Source organism: Pristiophorus japonicus, unplaced genomic scaffold (genome assembly GCF_044704955.1).
Source record: "Pristiophorus japonicus isolate sPriJap1 unplaced genomic scaffold, sPriJap1.hap1 HAP1_SCAFFOLD_560, whole genome shotgun sequence".
NCBI classification, from domain to species: domain Eukaryota; kingdom Metazoa; phylum Chordata; class Chondrichthyes; family Pristiophoridae; genus Pristiophorus; species Pristiophorus japonicus.
Genome location: NW_027254468.1, coordinates 3,659 through 17,431, shown reverse-complemented (window position 1 = coordinate 17,431; position 13,773 = coordinate 3,659). Strand labels below are relative to the sequence as shown.

The window sequence follows — 13,773 nt, the reverse complement described above, 5'->3', positions numbered from 1 at the left end:
ACTCACACCCAGTCCCACTCACCCATCACCCCCTGTGCTCACTGCCCCGTGTCCTAACTCACACCCAGTCCCGCTCACCCATCACCCCCTGTGCTCACTGTCCCCGTGTCCTAACTCACACCCAGTCCCACTCACCCATCACCCCCTGTGCTCACTGCCCCCGTGTCCTAACTCACACCCAGTCCCACTCACCCATCACTCCCTGTGCTCACTGACCCCGTGTCCTAACTCACACCCAGTCCCACTCACCCATCACCACCTGTGCTCACTGACCCCGTGTCCTAACTCACACCCAGTCCCACTCACCCATCACCCCCTGTGCTCACTGACCCCGTGTCCTAACTCACACCCAGTCCCACTCACCCATCACCCGCTGTGCTCACTGACCCCGTGTCCTAACTCACACCCAGTCCCACTCACCCGTCACCCCCTGTGCTCACTGTCCCCGTGTCCTAACTCACACCCAGTCCCACTCACCCATCACCCCCTGTGCTCACTGACCCCGTGTCCTAACTCACACCCAGTCCCACTCACCCATCACCCCCTGTGCTCACTGACTGGGTGTGAGTTCGGACACGTGGTGATCACTAAGACGGCCGCTCCCGGTTAAACGTTGCCAAACCCGACGCTGACGATGGGAACGGCAATGCATACACACCTCGATTTTACGGCCCTCCACGATGGTCCCATTCAGCTTGTCCCGAGCTCGGTCTGCGTCCACAGTGTTCTCAAAGGTAACAAAGCCAAACCCCTGTCAATGAAGATTAGAATCGCAGCATTACATCGATGGTACATATCACCAGACCTATGTACAGTAGACACCCCTAAGTCGCTGGAGAAATACCACCAACGCTGTCTCCGCGAGATCCTGCAAATCCCCCGGGAGGACAGACGCCCCAACGTTAGCGTCCTCGACCAGGCCCAACATCCCCAGCATCGAAGCACTGACCACACTCGACCAGCTCCGCTGGATAGAGAGTTTCTCAACCGATTATAAAGCTGTCCCTCTCCGCCTTAAATATATTCAATGTCCCGGCTTCCACAGCTCTCTGAGGCAGCGAGTTCCACAGGTTTACAACCCTCTGAGAGAAGAAATTCCTCCTCATCTCAGTTTTAAATGGGCGGCCCCCTTATTCTAAGACCATGCCCCCTAGTTCTAGTCTCCCCCATCAGTGGGAACATCCTCTCTGCATCCACCTTGTCGAGCCCCCCTCATAATCTGATACGTTTCGATAGATCACCTCTCATTCTTCTGAACTCCAATGAGTAGAGGCCCAACCTCCTCAACCTTTCCTCATAAGTCAACCCCCTCATCTCCGGAATCAACCGAGTGAACCTTCTCTGAACTGCCTCCAAAGCAAAGTATATCCTTTCGTAAATACGGAGAGCAAAACTGCACGCAGTACTCCAGGTGTGGCCTCACCAATACCCTGTATAACTGGAGCAAGACTTCCCTGCTTTTATACTCCATCCCCTTTGCAATAAAGGCCAAGATACCATTGGCCCTTCCTGATCACTTGCTGTACCTGCATACCAACCTTTTGTGTTTCATGTACAAGTAACCCCCAGGTCCCGCTGTACTGCGGCACTTTGCAATCTTTCTCCATTTAAATAATAACTTGCTCTTTGATTTTTTTCTGCCAAAGTGCATGACCTCACCCTTTCCCACATTATACTCCATCGGACAAATTTTTGCCCACTCACTGAGCCTGTCTGTGTCCTTTTGCAGATTTTGTGTCCTCCTCACACATTGCTTTTCCTCCCATCTTTGTATCGTCAGCAAACTTGTCTACGTTACACTCGGTCCCTTCTTCCAAGTCGCTAATATAGATTGTAAATAGTTGGGGCCCCAGCACTGATCCCAGCAGGGTAGACTCGAAAAATGACCTTGCACACTAGTTGAAGGACAAGAATGAAAGCAAACGGACTGAGAAAGAATGGGAAGAGAATTGACGCAGCAAATAATGAGGAAAACATACGCTCTTGTCATACAAACCTTCGATCCTCGTTCGTTAAAGATAATTTCAACGTCCAGAATTTTACCAAATTGCTACGAAGTAAAAGAAGAAACGGGTTAGTACACGTGATTGGAACATCACATGGGTTGCCAACAGATACATCCATACCGTGTTGTGCAAGAGATCAATTGCAAAGACAAACTGGACCCCTCTTTACTGACTGAGGTCGCACACTACCCCTGAGTCAGAAGGTTGTGGGTTCAAGTCCCAATCCAGCGATCTGAACTCATAAATCCAGACCGACATTCCCAGTGCAGCACTGAGGGAGTGCCGTACTGCGCTGTCGGAGGGGCAGTACTGAGGGAGTGCCGTACTGTCGGAGGGGCAGTACTGAGGGAGTGCCGTACTGTCGGAGGGGCAGTACTGAGGGAGTGCCGTACTGTCGGAGGGGCAGTACTGAGGGAGTGCCGTACTGCGCTGTCGGAGGGGCAGTACTGAGGGAGTGCTGTACTGCGCTGTCGGAGGGGCAGTACTGAGGGAGTGCTGTACTGCGCTGTCGGAGGGGCAGTACTGAGGGAGTGCTGTACTGCGCTGTCGGAGGGACAGTACTGAGGGAGTGCCGTACTGTCGGAGGGGCAGTACTGAGGGAGTGCCGTACTGCGCTGTCGGAGGGGCAGTACTGAGGGAGTGCTGTACTGCGCTGTCGGAGGGACAGTACTGAGGGAGTGCCGTACTGTCGGAGGGGCAGTACTGAGGGAGTGCCGTACTGTCGGAGGGGCGGTACTGAGGGAGTGCCGTACTGTCGGAGGGGCGGTACTGAGGGAGTGCCGTACTGTCAGAGGGGCAGTACTGAGGGAGAGCCGCACTGTCGGAGGGGCAGTACTGAGGGAGTGCCGTACTGTCGGAGGGGCAGTACTGAGGGAGTGCCGTACTGTCGGAGGGGCAGTACTGAGGGAGTGCCGTACTGTGCTGTCGGAGGGACAGTACTGAGGGAGTGCCGTACTGTCGGAGGGGCAGTACTGAGGGAGTGCCGTACTGTGCTGTCGGAGGGGCAGTACTGAGGGAGTGCCGTACTGTACTGTCGGAGGGGCAGTACTCTGGAAGCGCCGTACTGTCGGAGGGGCAGTACTGAGGGAGTGCCGTACTGTACTGTCGGAGGGGCAGTACTGAGGGAGTGCCGTATTGCACTGTCGGAGGGGCAGTACTGAGGGAGTGCCACACTGTCAGAGGGGCAGTACTGAGGGAGTGCCGTACTGCGCTGTCGGAGGGGCAGTACTGAGGGAGTGCCGTACTGTCGGAGGGGCAGTACTGAGGGAGTGCCGTACTGCGCTGTCGGAGGGGCAGTACTGAGGGAGTGCCGCACTGTCGGAGGGGCAGTACTGAGGGAGTGCCGTATTGCACTGTCGGAGGGGCAGTACTGAGGGAGTGCCACACTGTCAGAGGGGCAGTACTGAGGGAGTGCCGTACTGCGCTGTCGGAGGGGCAGTACTGAGGGAGTGCCGTACTGTCGGAGGGGCAGTACTGAGGGAGTGCCGTACTGCGCTGTCGGAAGGGCAGTACTGAGAGAGTGCCGTACTGTACTGTCGGAGGGGCAGTGCTGAGGGAGTGCCGTACTGTACTGTCGGAGGGGCAGTACTGAGGGAGTGCCGTACTGTACTGTCGGAGGGGCAGTACTGAGGGAGTGCCGTACTGCGCTGTCGGAGGGGCAGTACTGAGGGAGTGCCGTACTGTACTGTCGGAGGGGCAGTGCTGAGGGAGTGCCGTACTGTCGGAGGGGCAGTACTGAGGGAGTGCCGTACTGCACTGTCGGAGGGGCAGTACTGAGGGAGTGCCGTACTGTCGGAGGGGCAGTACTGAGGGAGTGCCGTACTGCGCTGTCGGAGGGGCAGTACTGAGGGAGTGCCGTACTGTCGGAGGGGCAGTACTGAGGGAGTGCCGTACTGTCGGAGGGGCAGTACTGAGGGAGTGCCGTACTGTCGGAGGGGCAGTGCTGAGGGAGTGCCGTACTGTCGGAGGGGCAGTACTGAGGGAGTGCCGTACTGTCGGAGGGGCAGTACTGAGGGAGTGCCGTACTGTCGGAGGGGCAGTACTGAGGGAGTGCCGTAATGTGCTGTCGGAGGGGCAGTACTGAGGGAGCGCCGTACTGTCGGAGGGGCAGTACTGAGGGAGTGCCGCACTGTCGGAGGGGCAGTGCTGAGGGAGTGCCGTACTGTCGGAGGGGCAGTGCTGAGGGAGTGCCGCACTGTCGGAGGGGCAGTGCTGAGGGAGTGCCGTACTGTCGGAGGGGCAGTGCTGAGGGAGTGCCGTACTGTCGGAGGGGCAGTACTGAGGGAGTGCCGCACTGTCGGAGGGGCAGTGCTGAGGGAGTGCCGTACTGTACTGTCGGAGGGGCAGTACTGAGGGATGAGACCTTAAACCGAGGCCCCGTCTGCCCTCTCAGGAGAATGTAAAAGATCCCGGGGCCACTATTTGGAAGAAGACCAGGGGGAGTTCTCCCCGGTGTCCTGGGACCAATATTTATCCCTCGACCAACATCACTAAAACAGATAATCCGGGTCATTATCACAGCGCTGTGTGTGGGATCTTGCTGTGCACAAATTGGCAGTCGCGTTTCCCACAATACAACAGTGACCACACTCCCAAAGTACTTCATTGGCTGTAAAGCGCTTTGGGACGTCCAGTGGTCGAGAAAGGCGCGATATAAAGGCAAGTCTTTCTTTTTAAATAATAACATATAATTTGCTTTTCTATTGTTCTGCCAAAGTGCATGACCTCACACTTTCCAACATTATACTCCATCGGACAAATTTTTGCCCACTCACTGAGCCTGTCTATGTCCTTTTGCAGATTTTGTGTGCTCCTCACACATTGCTTTTCCTCCCATCTTTGTATCGTCAGCAAACATGGCTACGTTACACTCGGTCCCTTCTTCCAAGTCGTTAATATAGATTGTAAATAGTTGGGGCCCCAGCACTGATCCCTGCGGTCCCACTAGTTACTGATTGACAACCAGAGAATGAACCATTTATCCCGACTCTCTGTTTACTGTTAGCTATCTTTTTGGCAGTGACCTCCTGGTGACCCCAACCTAAATTATGTACTGGGACATTGTCCGAAGGTGATCCCACCCTCTTCACCATAAGTTACATGGTGACCAGACCATCAACCGTACCTTGGACAGAAGAACATAAGAAATAGGAGCAGGAGTGGGCCATTCGGCCCCTCGAGCCTGCTCCGTCATTTAATACGATCATGGCTGATCCGATCATGGACCCAGCTCCACTTCCCTGCCCGCCCCCTTATCGGTTAAGAAACTGTCTATCTCTGTCTTAAATATATTCAATGTCCCGGCTTCCACAGCTCTCTGAGGCAGCGAGTTCCACAGATTTACAACCCTCTGAGAGAAGAAATTCCTCCTCATCTCAGTTTTAAATGGGCGGCCCCTTATTCTAAGACCATGCCCCCTAGTTCTAGTCTCCCCCATCAGTGGGAACATCCTCTCTGCATCCACCTTGTCGAGCCCCCTCATAATCTGATACGTTTCGATAAGATCACCTCTCATTCTTCTGAACTCCAGTGAGTAGAGGCCCAACCTCCTCAACCTTTCCTCATAAGTCAACCCCCTCATCCCCGGAATCAACCGAGTGAACCTTCTCTGAACTGCCTCCAAAGCAAAGTATATCCTTTCGTAAATACGGAGAGCAAAACTGCACGCGGTACTCCAGGTGTGGCCTCACCAATACCTTGTATAACTGGAGCAAGACTTCCCTGCTTTTATACTCCATCCCCTTTACAATAAAGGCCAAGATACCAGCCCTCTTACGTCAGACAAGGCCCCCGTGACGCGTCTTCAATACGGCCTCACAAACTCACCCCAAACATCTGCCGGAGGTCGGGGTCCCTGAATCTGAAGGGTATGTTGGAAACGTGAAGCCGCTTGGGTTGGGCCTTGCCATCCTCGCTCTCCTGCGTTTGCTGAGATCCATCTGGCTGGCTGCCATCATCGGGTTGCTGCCGAGTACAAGAGGGAAGAGAAAGGGATAGTCATGGCTCATGGTACATCCGTCATTGAAGGTTGGCATGCAGGTACAGCAGGCGGTGCAGAAGGCAAATGGCATGTCGGCCTTCACGGCGAGGGGATTTGAGGGGACCCGAGGGTCTAGCGAGAAGAGTGAACTGAGGGAAATCCTTATTAGTCAGGAAATGGTGTTCGGGAAATTGAAGGGACTGAAGGCCGATAAATCCCCGGGGCCTGATAGTCTACATCCCAGAGTACTTAAGGAAGTGGCCCTAGAAATAGTGGATGCATTGGTGGTCATTTTTCAACAGTCTATTGACTCTGGATCAGTTCCTATGGATTGGAGGGTAGCTAATGTAACCCCACTTTTTAAAAAAGGAGGGAGAGAGAAAACGGGTAATTATAGACCGGTTAGCCTGACATCGGTGGTGGGGAAATTGTTGGAATCAATTATTAAAGATGTAATAGCAGCGCATTTGGAAATCAGTGACAGGATCGGTCCAAGTCAGCATGGGTTTATGAAAGGGAAATCATGCTTGACAAATCTTCTGGAATTTTTTGAGGATGTAACTAGTAGAGTGGATAAGGGAGAACCAGTGGATGTGGTGTATTTAGAATTTCAAAAGGCTTTTGACAAGGTCCCACACAAGAGATTGGTGTGCAAAATTAAAGCACATGGTATTGGGGGTAATGTACTGACGTGGATAGAGAACTGGTTGGCAGACAGGAAGCAGAGAGTCGGGATAAACGGGTCCTTTTCAGAATGGCAGGCAGTGACTAGTGGGGTACCACAGGGTTCAGTGCTGGGGCCCCAGCTATTTACAATATACATTAATGATTTAGACGAAGGAATAGGGTATAATATCTCCAAGTTTGCAGATGACACTAAGCTGGGTGGCGGTGTGAGCTGTGAGGAGGATGCTAAGAGGCTGCAGGGTGACTTGGACAGGTTAGGTGAGTGGGCAAATGCATAGCAGATGCAGTATAATGTGGATAAATGTGAGGTTATCCTCTTTGGTGGCAAAAAAGGAAGGCAGAATATTATCTGAATGGTGACAGATTAGGAAAAGGGGAGGTGCAACGAGACCTGGGTGTCATGGTACATCAGTCATTGAAAGTTGACATGCAGGTACAGCAGGCAGTGAAGAAGGCAAATGGTATGTTGGCCTTCATAGCGAGAGGATTTGAGTATAGGAGCAGGGAGGTCTTACTGCAGTTGTACAGGGCCTTGGTGAGACCTCACCTGGAATATTGTGTTCAGTTTTGGTCTCCTAATCTGAGGAAGGACGTTCTTGCTATTGAGGGAGTGCAGCGAAGGTTCACCAGACTGATTCCCGGGATGGCAGGACTGACATATGAAGAAAGACTGGATCGACTAGGCTTATATTCACTGGAATTTAGAAGAATGAGAGGGGACCTCATAGAAACATATAAAATTCTGATGGGACTGGACAGATTAGATGCAGGAAGAACGTTCCCAATGTTGGGGAAGTCCAGAACCAGGGGACACAGTCTAAGGATAAGGGGTAAGCCATTTAAGACGAGATGAGGAGAAACTTCTTCACTCAGAGAATTGTGAACCTGTGGAATTCTCTACCTCAGAAAGTTGTTGGGGGCCAGTTCGTTGGATATATTCAAAAGGGAGTTAGATGTGGCCCTTACGGCTAAAGGGATCAGGAGGGGTATGGAGAGAAGGCAGGAGTGGGGTACTGAGGGAATGATCAGCCATGATCATATTGAATGGTGGGGCAGGCTCGAAGGGCCCAATGGACTACTCCTGCACCTATTTTCTATGTTTCTATGTTGAGCTCAAAACAGACAGTGACTTGGGGGCCGTTACAATGGTTTGCCCCTTTTTGCCGACTTCAGCTTTGAGGGGTTACATTGGACCATACACAGTAGACACCTCAAGTCGCTGGAGAAATACCACCAACGCTGTCTCCGCAAGATCCTGCAAATCCCCCGGGAGGACAGACGCACCAACGTTAGCGTCCTCGACCAGGCCCAACATCCCCAGCATCGAAGCACTGACCACACTCGACCAGCTCCGCTGGGCAGGGCCACATTGTCCGCATGCCCCAGACACGAGACTCCCAAAGCGAGCGCTCTACTCGGAACTCCTTCACGGGCAAGCGAGCCAAAGGTGGGCAGAGGAAACGTTACAAGGGACCACACCTCCCTGATAAAGTGCAACATCCCCACTCACACCTGGGAGTCCCTGGCCCAAAGACCAGTCCGCCCTAAGTGGAGGAAGTGCATCCGGGAGGGCGCTGAGCACCTCGAGTCTCGTCGCCAATTGCGAGCAGAAAGCAAGCGCAGGCAGCGGAAGGAGCGTGCGGCAAACCAGTCCCACCCTCCCCTTCCCTCAATGTCTGTCTGTCCCACCCGTGACAGGGTCTGTAATACCCGTACTTTTTCTGTGGCACCTTGTCAAATGCCATCTGAAAGTCCAAATACACCACATCCACTGGTTCCCCTTTATCCACCCTGTTCATTACATCCTCAAAGAACTCCAGCAAATGTGTCAAACATGACTTCCCTTCATAAATCCATGCTGACTCTGCCTGACCGAATTCTGCTTTTCCAAATGTCCCACTACTGCTTCTTTAACAACGGACTCCAGCATTTTCCCAGCCACAGATGTTCGGCTAACTGGTCTGGAGTCTCCTGCTTTTTGTCTGCCTCCTTTTTTTAAATAGGGATGTTACATTTGCAGTTTTCCAATCTGCTGGGACCTCCCCAGAATCCAGGGAATTTTGGTAAATTACAACCAATGCATCCACTATCACTGCCGCTACTTAGAAACATAGAAAATAGGTGCAGGAGTAGGCCATTCAGCCCTTCGAGCCTGCACCGCCATTCAATGAGTTCATGGCTGAACATGAAACTTCAGTACCCCATTCCTGCTTTCTCACCATACCCCTTGATTCCCCTAGTAGTAAGGACTTCATCGAACTCCTTTTTGAATATATTTAGTGAATTGGCCTCAACTACTTTCTGTGGTAGAGAATTGCACAGGTTCACCACTCTCTGGGTGAAGAAGTTTCTCCTCATCTCGGTCCTAAATGGCTTACCCCTTATCCTTAGACTGTGTCCCCTGGTTCTGGACTTCCCCAACATCGGGAACATTCTTCCTGCATCGAACCTGTCTAAACCCATCAGAATTTTAAACGTTTCTATGAGGTCCCCTCTCATTCTTCTGAACTCCAGTGAATACAAGCCCAGTTGATCCAGTCTTTCTTGATAGGTCAGTCCCACCATCCCGGGAATCAGTCTGGTGAACCTTCGCTGCACTCCCTCAATAGCAAGAATGTCCTTCCTCAGGTTAGGAGACCAAAACTGTACACAATACTCCAGGTGTGGCCTCACCAAGGCCCTGTACAACTGTAGCAACACCTCCCTGTCCCTGTACTCAAACCCCCTCGCTATGAAGGCCAACATGCCATTTGCTTTCTTAACCGCCTGCTGTACCTGCATGCCAACCTTCAATGACTGATGGACCATGACACCCAGGTCTCGTTGCACCTCCCCTTTTCCTAATCTGTCCCCATTCAGATAATAGTCTGTCTCTCTGTTTTTACCACCAAAGTGGATAACCTCACATTTATCCACATTATACTTCATCTGCCACGCATTTGCCCACTCACCTAACGTATCCAAGTCGCTCTGCAGCCTCACAGCATCCTCCTCGCAGCTCACACCGCCACCCAACTTAGTGTCATCCGCAAATTTGGAGATTCTCTTCAGAATCTCGGATGCAATCCATCAGGTTCAGGACATTTATCTGCCTTTCGTCCCATTATCTTACTGAGAACCACCTCCTTAGTGATTGTGATTGTGTTAAGTTCCACTCCCCCTATAGCCCCTTGACTAACCACTGTCGGAATATTGTTAGTGTCCTCTACCGTAAAGACTGATACAAAATATTGGTTCAGAAACGCCCTGTTTGGAAGAGAAGGGGTCTCCAATATTCAGATACTTTGTGCAACTCGCTGAGATGTCCTTATAAAGGAGAGACATGGTACTATCTTTATCTGGGACCACGAGGCACGCTGACATTGCTATCTCTGAGTGGCAGAAGCCACAGAAATAGATCGTGATACATCTGTTTTCAGGTTCTCGGTTAACCAGTGCAGGACACTGTGATGTGCGCACCGGCAAGGATGCTCAAAGTTTGGCAGAGCTGGTGCATTGGGAGTCTATTAGCGAGCCACGTGATGTGGAAGAAGGGACCGAGTGTAACGTAGCCAAGTTTGCTGACGATACAAAGGTGGGAGGAAAAGCAAGGTGTGAGGAGGACACAAAAAATCTGCAAAAGGACACAGACAGGCTCAGTGAGTGGGCAAAAATTTGTCCGATGGAGTATAATGTGGGAAAGTGTGAGGTCATGCACTTTGGCAGAAAAAAAATCAAAGAGCAAGTTATTATTTAAACGGAGAAAGATTACAAAGTGCCGCAGTTCAGCGGGACCTGGGGGTTACTTGTACATGAAACACAAAAGGATAGTATGCAGGTACAGCAAGTGATCAGGAAGGGCCAATGGTATCTTGGCCTTTATTGCAAAGGGGATGGAGTATAAAAGCAGGGAAGTCTTGCTCCAGTTATACAGGGTATTGGTGAGGCCACACCTGGAGTACTGCGTGCAGTCTTGCTCTCCGTATTTACGAAAGGATATACTTTGCTTTGGAGGCAGTTCAGAGAAGGTTCACTCGGTTGATTCCGGAGATGAGGGGGTTGACTTATGAGGAAAGGTTGAGGAGGTTGGGTCTCTACTCATTGGAATTCAGAAGAATGAGAGGTGATCTTATCGAAACGTATCAGATTATGAGGGGGCTCGACAAGGTGGATGCAGAGAGGATGTTCCCACTGATGGGGGAGACTGGAACTAGGGGGCATGGTCTTAGAATAAGGGGCTGCCCATTTAAAACTGAGATGAGGAGGAATTTCTTCTCTCAGAGGGTTGTAAATCTGTGGAACTCGCTGCCTCAGAGAGCTGTGGAAGCCGGGACATTGAATATATTTAAGACAGAGATAGACAGTTCCTTAACCGATAAGGGGGCGGGCAGGGAAGTGGAGCTGGGTCCATGATCGGATCAGCCACGATCGTATTAAATGGCGGAGCAGGCTCGAGGGGCCGAATGGCCCACTCCTTCCCCTATTTCTTAAGTTCCTATGTTCTTAAGAATCAATAAAACCCCAGCCAGTTGGGTTCAGGGGATCCACAATGGGGCAGGTGGTTGTGAGCCTGGTGGATGAACCGGTAATGTGCAGTGTGATTGTTAAACCCTTGCTAAATAAACCAACTAGTTCTTTGTGGTGTGTTGGCAGGAATTCTTAAGCTAAGAACCCATGACACCAATACGTTACAGATAATCTCACATTACTGGAGGGAATGGACCATGTACAGTAGACACCTCAAGTCGCTGGAGAAATACCACCAACGCTGTCTCCGCGAGATCCTGCAAATCCCCCGGGAGGACAGACGCACCAACGTTAGCGTCCTCGACCAGGCCAACATCCCCAGCATCGAAGCACTGACCACACTCGACCAGCTCCGCTGGGCAGGGCCACATTGTCCGCATGCCCCAGACACGAGACTCCCAAAGCGAGCGCTCTACTCGGAACTCCTTCACGGGCAAGCGAGCCAAAGGTGGGCAGAGGAAACGTTACAAGGGACCACCCCTCCCTGATAAAGTGCAACATCCCCACCGACACCTGGGAGTCCCTGGCCCAAAGACCAGTCCGCCCTAAGTGGAGGAAGTGCATCTGGGAGGGCGCTGAGCACCTCGAGTCTCGTCGCCAATTGCGAGCACGCAGAAAGCAAGCGCAGGCAGCGGAAGGAGCGTGCGGCAAACCTGTCCCACCCTCCCCTTCCCTCAACGTCTATCTGTCCCACCCTGTGACAGGGTCTGTGGTTCTCGTATTGGACTGTTCAGTCAGCCGAGAACTCGTGTTAGAGTGGAGGCAAGTCTTCCTCGATTCCGAGGGGCTGCCTATGAAATGACCTGAGAACTTCTGCCTCTTGTCAACCTTCGAGGGAGCAAGCTCTCTCGCAACAGGTCACCCGCTGTTGAAAAAGTGATGAATGTAAATGTTTTGTCCGCTTCCCAAAGGTCCCAGCTCCATCTCTGATAGGATTGTGACACTCGCAAACACGGCAGGCTCTGTCGTCAAACAGTAACACTCACACGTTACTCCCTCAATCCCTGGCAGTGTCCCAGTAATCGGCATTGAGCCCAGTAATGAGGGTCTACTTGACAGTGTCAGCTGTGTGTCAGTCGGTAACACTCTCGTTTGAGTCAGAAGCTCGTGGGTTCGAGTCCCACTCCAGGGACTTGAGCACAAAATAATCGAGGCTGACCCTCCCAGGGCAGTACTGAGGGAGTGCCGTATTGTACTGTCGGAGGGGCAGTACTGAGGGAGTGCCGTATTGTACTGTCGGAGGGGCAGTACTGAGGGAGTGCTGTACTGTGCTGTCGGAGGGGCAGTACTGAGGGAGTGCCGTACTGTACTGTCGGAGGGTCAGTACTGAGGGAGTGCCGTATTGTACTGTCGGAGGGGCAGTACTGAGGGAGTGCTGTACTGTGCTGTCGGACGGGCAGTACTGAGGGAGTGCCGTACTGTGCTGTCGGAGGGGTAGTACTCAGGGAGTGCTGTACTGTGCTGTCGGAGGGGCAGTACTGAGGGAGTGCCGTACTGTGCTGTCGGAGGGGTAGTACTCAGGGAGTGCTGTACTGTGCTGTCGGAGGGGCAGTACTGAGGGAGTGCCGTACTGCACTGTCGGAGGGGCAGTACTGAGGGAGTGCCGTACTGTCGGAGGGGCAGTACTGAGGGAGTGCCGCACTGTACTGTCGGAGGGGCAGTACTGAGGGAGTGCCGTACTGCGCTGTCGGAGGGGCAGTACTGAGGGAGTGCCGTACTGCGCTGTCGGAGGGGCAGTACTGAGGGAGTGCCGTACTGCGCTGTCGGAGGGGCAGTACTGAGGGAGTGCCGTACTGCGCTGTCGGAGGGGCAGTACTGAGGGAGTGCCGTACTGCACTGTCGGAGGGGCAGTACTGAGGGAGTGTCGCACTGTCGGAGGGGCAGTACTGAGGGAGTGCCGCACTGTCGGAGGGGCAGTACTGAGGGAGCGCCGTACTGTCGGAGGGGCAGAACTGAGGGAGCGCCGTACTGTGCTGTCGGAGGGTCAGTACTGAGGGAGTGCCACACTGTCGGAGGGGCAGTACTGAAGGAGTGCCGCACTGTCGGAGGGTCAGTACTGAGGGAGTGCCACACTGTCGGAGGGGCAGTACTGAGGGAGTGCCGCACTGTCGGAGGGGCAGTACTGAGGGAGTGCCACACTGTCGGAGGGGCAGTACTGAGGGAGTGCCGCACTGTCGGAGGGGCAGTACTGAGGGAGTGCTGCACTGTCGGAGGGGCAGTACTGAGGGAGTGCCGCACTGTCGGAGGGGCAGTACTGAGGGAGTGCCGTACTGCGCTGTCGGAGGGGCAGTACTGAGGGAGTGCCGTACTGCACTGTCGGAGGGGCAGTACTGAGGGAGTGCCGTACTGTGCTGTCGGAGGGGCAGTACTGAGGGAGTGCCGTACTGCACTGTCGGAGGGGCAGTACTGAGGGAGTGTCGCACTGTCGGAGGGGCAGTACTGAGGGAGTGCCGCACTGTCGGAGGGGCAGTACTGAGGGAGCGCCGTACTGTCGGAGGGGCAGTACTGAAGGAGTGCCGCACTGTCGGAGGGGCAGTACTGAGGGAGCGCCGTACTGTGCTGTCGGAGGGTCAGTACTGAGGGAGTGTCGCACTG

The 13,773-nt window shown here is 53.2% G+C and overlaps 1 protein-coding gene across 4 annotated transcripts in view; it reads right to left on the bottom strand.

Moving 5' to 3' along the window:
* LOC139254636 (RNA binding protein fox-1 homolog 1-like) overlaps positions 1–5,966 on the bottom strand; it is a 69,085-nt gene extending 63,119 nt beyond the window's left edge. For 2 of the 4 annotated variants that reach the window (XM_070873753.1, XM_070873754.1), the window contains exons 1-3: positions 5,832–5,966; positions 1,997–2,050; positions 659–751 (exon numbers count right to left, since the gene is read on the bottom strand). In XM_070873753.1, coding sequence (XP_070729854.1) covers positions 659–751; positions 1,997–2,050; positions 5,832–5,840 — 156 coding nt within the window. In that variant the 5' untranslated portion in view covers positions 5,841–5,966. The remainder of the gene's footprint in view (positions 1–658; positions 752–1,996; positions 2,051–5,831) is intronic. The other 2 variants (XM_070873751.1, XM_070873752.1) reach the window with 1 other exon arrangement.
* Between the last annotated feature and the right edge of the window lie 7,807 nt (positions 5,967–13,773).